The following is an 8,852-nucleotide window of genomic DNA, read 5'->3' on the forward strand; positions in this document are numbered from 1 at the left end:
GCGACACTGCTACTGTTCTGATAGAAAGAAGCACTCCTGCTTTTTATTGAGGGAGGAGGAGGAGGAGGAGGAGGAGGAGGAAGGATCTGTGTGGGAGGAGGGTCGGCCCTACTTCTCCCAACCCAACCTGCCTGCCTGCTTCTCCATTCCTCCGCTCCATCAAGTTCATTAGAGTCATGGCGAAAACCTCGGAATCTCCTCTGGTCCTGGAAAACTTCATCGGGGGAAAGTTCCTCCCCTGTGGGAGTCACGTCGACTCGTACGACCCGTCCACTGGAAAGGTCCACTGCAAGGTCCCGGACAGCGGCAAGGAGGAGGTGCGTTGTGGTTTTTTTCAATACAGGTATATGAGCCTCCTATTATAGACATTTCTGCATCGGCATCCTGCATGCAACTTCAAAAAGTTATTAACATACAACAAATATTCCCTTGAAGACTGATATTTCCAGTTTGCACATGGAGAGAAGCACCTTTGCTCCCTGCAGAGTCAACAGCCAAGTAATCATTAAACGTGGCGACGGCTTCCACTCGTACGCTTACGCTGCCATCCTGGAAAGGCGCTATGTGTTCACACTCCGTGGAGGAATTTCTGCTGCTCATTTCGACTTTTCAAACGTTTTTCACCCGAAGGTCTAAATTCCGTCCCGTGGAATTTACCTTGAAACCTGCTGCAGGTTTCCAGAGTGAAGTTGAATAAAGAGTCTCAGTGCAGTGATCACGTAACAGTCTTATCTTCTTTATTTGAGTAAGAGGCAGTTAGACGAAAGGTAATTTCAGATTGAAATTTCACAGTGAGGGAGCGGTTTATGTAAGACCTCAAAAAAAAAAATCCAAGAACCATAGGAGGTTGTTTGATATTTCATATTGAAAAAGTTTAGTTAGATTGACAAAAGTTCTGACTTTTAATCCCATATGGATTTCTTTTGATATGAAACCCATTAGGAAGCAAAGCAGTCGACCAAAAAGGACTTTTTGTCTTGAGGCGGAGCTGCTGATGTGGCTCAAGTTGTGCTACTTGCCTCTGCCACAGACTGATCGGAGATGCTGCGAGAGGAAACGCACTGCGTTCGCGAGTATCTTTCTGAAACGTGTTGATTTTGGGGGCCGTATGCTGGCAGGTGGACGCGGCAGTGGCAGCCGCCAAGGAGGCCTTCCCCGATTGGTCGGCCCGCAGCCCGGAGCAGCGAGCGCAGGTCCTCTACAAGCTGGCCGAGCTGCTCGAGGCGAACCTGGAGGAGTTCGTCCAGGCCGAATCCAAAGACCAAGGTGCCTTAAAGGGTTTTGTTCATTGTATGGACTCGGCAGCCAGTGTGCTCGACTTAAACCACACATATCATATCCTTTCATACCCTCATATCGGTCTTTGTATTCCCGGAGCAGGAGTTTGGATCGCATTGCCGGTAGTAAGTCGGACCTGTTTCCAGTGCACGTTGGCCTCCGGCAGGGGTGTCCTTTATCACCGATTCTGTTCATCATATATATGGACAGAATTTCTAGGCACAGCCGGGGGCCGGAGGGGGTCCAGTTTGGGGACCACAGGATCTCATCTCTGCTATTTGCGGATGATGTGGTTCTGTTGGCCCCATCAAGCCTGGATCTCCAGCGTGCACTGACACGGTTCGCAGCCGAGTGTGAAGCAGCTGGGATGAGGATCCGCACCTCTAAATCCGAGGCCATGGTTCTCGACCGGAAAAAGGTGGCTTGCCCCCTCCAGGTCGGTGGAGTTCCCTTGTCCCAAGTGGAGGAGTTCAAGTATCTTGGGGTCTACTTCACGAGTGGGGGAAAGATGGAGCGTGAGATCGACAGGCGGATCGGTGCAGCGTCTGCAGTCATGCGGACGTTGTATCGGTCCGTCGTGGTGAAGAAGGAGCTGAGCCAAAAAGCGAAGCTCTCGATTTACCGGTGGATCTTCGTTCCTACCCTCACCTATGGTCATGAACTATGGGTCATGACCGAAAGAACAAGATCCCGGATACAAGCGGCCGAAATGAGCTTCCTCCGTAGGGTGGCTGGGCGCACCCTTAGAGATAGGGTGAGGAGCTCAGCCACCAGGGAGGAGCTCGGAGTAGAGCCGCTGCTCCTCCACATTGAGAGGAGCCAGCTGAGGTGGCTCGGGCACCTGTTTCGGATGCCCCCTGGACGCCTCCCTGGGGAGGTGTTCCGGGCATGTCCCTCCAGTAGGAGGCCTCGGGGCAGACCCAGGACACGCTGGAGGGACTATGTCTCTCGGCTGGCCTGGGAACGCCTTGGGGTGCCACCGGAAGAGCTGGAGGAAGTGTCTGGGGCGAGGGAAGTCTGGGCAACTCTGCTCAGACTGCTGCCTCCGCGACCCGGCCCCGGATAAGCGGCAGACAATGGATGGATGGATATCATATCCTATCATAAACGTACAAACAAACAATGTCGGTGTCTCAATAACTTGTGCTCATGTGCATTGCTCATGAGCACAGACTCGAATCGGCTCCTTGGGCTCGCCGTCACCTTTGTTGTGCGATTACAGGTAAGACTTTAGCATTCGCTCGGACCGTGGACATCCCTCGGGCGGCGTACAACTTCCGCTTCTTCGCCTCGTCGGTGCTTCACCACACGACGGAATGCAGCCAGCTGGAGCACCTGGGCTGCCTGAACTACACCGTCCGCTGCCCGGTGGGAGTGGGTGAGGGCCGCCGCGCTTCTACAACCTGCCCAGTGTGCCGCTTCCTCCATCGCACGTCCCCCCCCCCCCAAACATAGTGCTCTCTGTCTGTGTGTGCAGCTGCTCTGATCAGCCCCTGGAACCTTCCCTTGTATCTCCTCACCTGGAAGATCGCGCCCGCCATCGCCGCAGGCAACACGGTGGTGGCGAAACCCAGCGAGATGACCTCCGTGACGGCCTGGATGATGTGCAAACTGATGGGACAGGCTGGTAGGGCCGCCGTACCCACAATGCAACGTCCTTTCACACATCCAAGAGTTCAAACTCCAGGATGAAATGGGGAAACGACTTATAACGGATGAGACGAAGTGGTGTTGAAGTGCGTCTGTCTCCGCCAGGAATTCCTCCAGGCGTCGTCAACGTTGTGTTTGGCACCGGTCCAAAAGCAGGCGACGCTCTCGTTGGTCACCCCGACGTGCCGTTGGTCTCCTTCACGGGCTCCACGGCGACTGCCCAGCGGATCACCGAGCGGTGCGCCCCGTACTGCAAGAAACTGTCGCTGGAGCTGGGAGGCAAGAACCCCGCCATCGTGTTTGCTGACGCGGACTTGGACCAGTGCATCGAGACCACTGTCCGATCCAGCTTCTCCAATCAGGTCAGGAAAAGTTTGTTTTGGGAGCATCTCAACTCTTACAATTCACTGTTCTATTGTGCTTTATGTCATTCATAATGTCATTCCACTACATTTCATCTTAATATTAATTATATTGAAGATGGGATGTAATGAATCTGGATTAAAATTCTGAAGGGAAAGTCTGTTTGGTTCCTTTGTTGTATTTGGAGGCCAAAATACTTGAATTGAATCACCTTTAATGCAGTGGTGATCAAAGTGGGGCCTGGTCTCCGCTTGGGGGCGCCAAAGAGCTTCACTGGCTCCATCAACAGCAGAAGAGCTCTTGGGGTCAGGAGGATGCCTCTTCCCACTTATGTTTTTTTAATTTTTTCCTCACTTCTGATTTGAGAGAAAAATCATTAGAAAAGTAATTAAACCTATTTCAAGTTTCATCATGAATCAAATGATTCAAACTGAATTTGTTCTGCTAAAGTGAAAAGTTAAACTAGAAAAGTAAAAACAGCCTGCGCGCTGCAGTTTCAACATTTGGAAACGATATGTAAATGAATGATGGATGAAACACATGTTTTAATTAAATAGGTACGTAATGTAAAAGAGTTTCTATTTTTTTTTATTGACCAGCAGCAGTTTGGAGTATTATCTATAAATGTGTAATTGAGATAAGATAAGATAAGCCTTTATTGATCTCACAGTGGAGAAATGTACTTGTAACATTCTGCTCTTAAGGACACTCATGAGGAAAGGAAAGACAAGGAATGTGCAAACACTCAGGTAAGAATAGAGGTATCTTATATACAATGACTATCAAATAGGACTAAAAAATAAGATAAAAATCCCAAACTATCATAAAGTATAATAAGTTCTAAGGGGAGCAAAATATACAGTAAGATGATATACAAGGAAAATAAACTATGATGGGAGGGAGGGGGGAAAGTGTAGGATAAGTACAATAAACATACTATAGTAAAAAAAAAAAATAATAATAATAATAATACCAGAATTAATGACATTCATCAATAAATTACTACTTGACATGAAAGAAGGTTGGGGGTGCTATAGATGGATATAGATGGATATATATATATATATATATATATATATATATATATATATATATATATATATATATATATATATATATATATATATATATATATATATATATATATATATGGGAACTCAATGGGCACAATGGAGTTAACACTTAATAGATGAATCTAGCGTCTCCATGATGATGATGATGATGATGATGATGATGCAGATGATGATGCAGTCACATAGTTTGTCCACACGGTGGCGATCATAACCCATCTTTTTTTCTTTCTTTTTTTGTTTTGTCACAGGCTTTGTGTCTTTCAGCAGCTTCATGAACAAACTGCTGTCATGTCAAAACGTTCTTCTTCTGTGTTTGTGGCTTCAGGGAGAAATCTGCTTGTGCACCAGCAGGATCTATGTGGAGAGGAGCGTTTACCCCGACTTCCTGCAGAGGTTTGTGGCCGCAGCTAAGAAGTGGAAGACCGGCGTGCCCTCTGACCCCAGCAACAACAACGGAGCGCTCATCAGCAAAGAACACCTGGAGAAGGTAATTGTCTTCATTCCGTGGCGCTTTTCTACGATCGTGTTCACTTTTGAGACGCCAACGTGTTTCCCCCCCCCTCTTCAGGTCCGCGGCTTCGTTGCCCTCGCCAAATCGGAGGGCGGCACCATCCACTGTGGCGAGGGCGTCGACGAGCTGGACCTTCCCGAGCAGAACAAGTGTGGCTACTTCATGCCGGCCACGGTGATCTCCGGCGTGTCCGACGGCTCCCGCCTCATGCAGGAGGAGATCTTCGGCCCCGTCACCTGCGTCAGCCCCTTCGACGCCGAGGACGAGGCGGTCGCCAGGGGCAACGGCGTGCGCTACGGCCTGTCGGCCACCGTGTGGTCCCGCGATGTGGGGAAGGTTCACCGCGTGGCCAAGCGGCTGCAGGCCGGTCTGGTGTGGACCAACTGCTGGCTGGTGAGGGACCTGAACCTGCCGTTTGGGGGGATGAAGAGCTCCGGGGTGGGGAGGGAGGGAGGGAAGGATTCCTACCACTTCTTCACGGAGGTGAAGAGCATCACTATCAAACACTGAAGGAGTGAAGGCACCAGTAGCACTCATTTCTAATTGTTGTGTTGAGCAGTAAATACCAAAAAAACATAATACAGTGCATTTCAAATGGCACGTAAAGCCGTCTTAAAAAGAAAAATGTGCTTGTAAATCAATCTTTACAGATTTCATAAGGTTGTTTTGCATCATTATGAAATGTCTTTTATCATGTGCATGCACACATGCCATTGTATTTAGTGAGGTCAAACTCAAGAAGAAATTTCTGAGTTTGACAGAATTCAAATGCTTTTTTTTTTTTTTTAATCTGTGGTGAAGAATTTCCTTCTTCCTCGCTACTTGTGATTACGCCAGATACGAGACTTGCGTAATAAAACTAGGTGATGCAAAGGTAAAAGAAAAGATGAGATTATTTAGAGCAGCTTATGGGAAGTAAAATTTTAAAAAAAACCAAAACAATATTTCTCCAGGTTAAATCATTCCAGGAGCGACGTTTGCTGATTATATCGTGTTGAATTTCTCAAAAACTGAAAAACACCTTTACATAAATGTCACATGCAGTTGTGATGCATGCTTTCTCCTGAAATCTGGGTTATGTCACCGTCTGCTGCGGAATGCTGCGCGTCTTGATTGTGTCTGTTAACAACGCTCGCTGTGAAAATAAAGACGTCAAAGATTTACTGTTCTGTCAGTGCCGAGTGCCTTTTATTTTGTTATTGCCCCACAGAGTTCACGTTCGGTGGATTTTCGCCGTGGTGTTTTTTTGACGTCACACAGAGTTTACAGTGTGTACCACGGACTGTAAGTACACTGACATGTTTTTTATGTCTGACCTGCTGACGCACGAAAGGTGAATGAATTGCCAGACTGTCCCGTCCGGCGGCTGGAGTGCATGTTTGGACAGAGGAGGGATGAATCCTGTGAGCCCCAACAATCATTATAAAGGGATGATGTTATTAAACTCTATTAAGAAAGACGACCTTGACTGCATTCTGTGCATCCGCATATCATTCATTTTAATTCATTTTGCTTTCAGTCCATCAAATTCCATCACCGTAGTGCCAAACGGCCGTCTAGACGTCGCATTAAAAAAAAGAATCTACGGTGGGAATCTCGTATGGCCTTGAAGATAAAGTCTGTAAACTTCCTCCAGTGCACCTCTCCAGAGGCTTTATTTTATCCTGAGGCCTCGACAAGCAAATCAACTTTGCTGTTAGATTGAAGTAACTGGTGTTTGTAATTTATTCGGTGGAGATCACACCGTCTTCGGTGAGAAGAGCAGACTTGACACCGTCATATTGTTACTTTGTGAAAACCTTCAACACTTTCTGTTGGCAGAGAGTGAATTAAGGACATAGTCTTCAAAGTTTCCGCTGTAATCCGCACCGGGCGGCTTTATTAAAGAAACACAGAGTTAAAATTAAGTTTAACATTTCTCCAAAGATTTCAACTTGTTCACATTTTCTGGAAAGATATAAATGTAGATGTTTTTATAACACCTGTTACACTCCGAATGTTTACCCGAAACGGCAGTAAGGCTGAAAAGGATGTGGTTTTCATGTTGGGCCACTAGTAGGAGCTGTTGGTTGTTTTTGTAATGCAGCCAGACACACATGAGCACAGAGAACAACACGCTATAAACACCAACAATGGAAGTAGACGGACATTCTAGTGGACAGACGACCAGGTTGGATTGTTGTTACAGTGACTGTCGACTATAAAACCACCCGGGAGAATAAAGACGAGGAGTCATGACGCTCTGGAGAGAACATTGTCATCATGGTTCATCGATGTCATTTTACTATTCAGATCATGGAGAATAAAAGGTCAAATTCAAGTAAATACCAGAAAAGTGCGACGCTGCATATAAGAGACAGCTAAAATCTTAAAATATGTCAAATACGGCCTTCGTCATGAACATCTCACTGAGTCTTCCCCCTGATCACGACCCTACAGGCTTATTGCAGCTTCCTTCTGGACGTCTTGCAGGCTTCAGAAATGGAGGCAGCGTGCAGGACGTGCCCCAAACCGTTCAGTGAGTGTGTACCGCCGCGTCCCCTCGCGAGCTGTCAGTGACATTTACAATAGAGCCGGTGTGTGTGCGGGTCCCACCCTCTGGGTTTTGGCTGGGGAACGCGTATTGTGCTGCGCCGCATGACTGAATACACACGCTCATGTGCATTCCTAGAACATGGCGTGTGACGAAATGAATACCACCCTCAAGTCAGGTCAGGGAGTCTGGAGCGGAGCGTGTGCGGTTGCACTATCCCTCCGTCTCCCCCCGAGTCATAATACCAGAATGAAACGGTGAGTCAGCATCTACTCTGCTTTCCTTTGTCACCCCCCCCCCCCCCCCCCCCCTTTCCCCCCTCGTTTTTATCTCAAATCTCGTCTCTTGTGGTCGTTTCATTAAGAAGGAAAAGCCTCTGAAGGACTCGCCCACCGGTACGTGACACTGAGGACGGTGCCCGAGGCTTCAGCCAAAACAAGAACTCAACTTTCGCCTTGCCCGTTGGGTGCTTGAAAGAACACAGGATAGAGAATACATCCATTTTATATCCACGAGGAAACTGAACGGTTGGGCGCAGTAGATAGGAGAAACAATGTGTTTCTTCTTGTGGCTGGCTGCAGGGATGATGGGCCTCCTGCAGAGGGTCCTCACAGTGTATGAGTGGAAGAGCTGTTGAAGACAAAAAGACGTTTTTTTTTTACACTTTTCCTGGCCTACAAGACTATGAAACTTTATCTTTTCCCTTTGTTTTGTTTTAATTGAACACAAACATTGGATTTTTCCGCGGAAAGAGGAGTCGGTGCGTGTGGGTGTATCGCAAAGACGAGGGATGAAACGACGGCTGACAAAAAAAAGGAAGATCCAACCCTGACTTGACTTGATGGCTTCATGTTTCACTGTGACCCAGATTTATTGAAAGTTATTCTCTCCTCTTGTTACTTCAGTGAACTTCACCTCAACCAGTTCGACAGGTAAAACACAAGTAGAAATCACAACGGACTGTCTTCACAGATTCACCTCAACAAATGACAAAATCATTGACAAAACTCAGTTTCCTCTTTCCTCCTGTCTGTGAGATTTCAGAACTCTCTTTCATTCTCTCTCTCTCTCTCTCTCTCTCCTCGTCTCTCTCTTTGAATGTCATGTGTCCCACAAAGTGCTGTTTGTCACCACCAGCCTCTCTCTCCTCTCACCATAACTCCCACCTCCCAAGGCCTTTCTGTCACATTGGGGTTAAGGGAATTTTCCACAGCGGGCCCGGCCAGGGTTTTGTGGTAGATAAGCCCGGAGATGAAGCTGACTCCTGAGAAAATGCCGCGGTTCAAGCAGGTTAAGCAAACTCAAGCCAACAACCCCCCCCCACCCCCCCCACCCGGTATAGACGGAGGGAGGGGAGAGTGTTACTTGGCTGCAGACGACCAAATGTTTGCAGCTGCATGTCAACCAGAGAGACAAGCTGAGTAGTGCACATTTAAAGAGAAAA

At 47.6% G+C, this 8,852-nt stretch overlaps 1 protein-coding gene across 1 annotated transcript; it reads left to right on the top strand.

Moving 5' to 3' along the window:
- Positions 1-176: 176 nt before the first annotated feature.
- Positions 177-5,975, top strand: aldh8a1 (aldehyde dehydrogenase 8 family, member A1; the record flags this gene model as incomplete). Its single annotated transcript, XM_080513813.1, has 7 exons — positions 177-317; positions 1,119-1,266; positions 2,501-2,656; positions 2,756-2,905; positions 3,034-3,290; positions 4,690-4,851; positions 4,933-5,975. 7 exons carry the CDS (start codon positions 177-179, stop codon positions 5,383-5,385), a joined length of 1,467 nt encoding a protein of 488 aa, XP_080369939.1. The 3' UTR covers positions 5,386-5,975.
- Positions 5,976-8,852: the final 2,877 nt, after the last annotated feature.

Source organism: Blennius ocellaris, assembly GCF_963422515.1.
Source record: "Blennius ocellaris genome assembly, chromosome: 18".
Lineage (NCBI taxonomy): Eukaryota > Metazoa > Chordata > Actinopteri > Blenniiformes > Blenniidae > Blennius > Blennius ocellaris.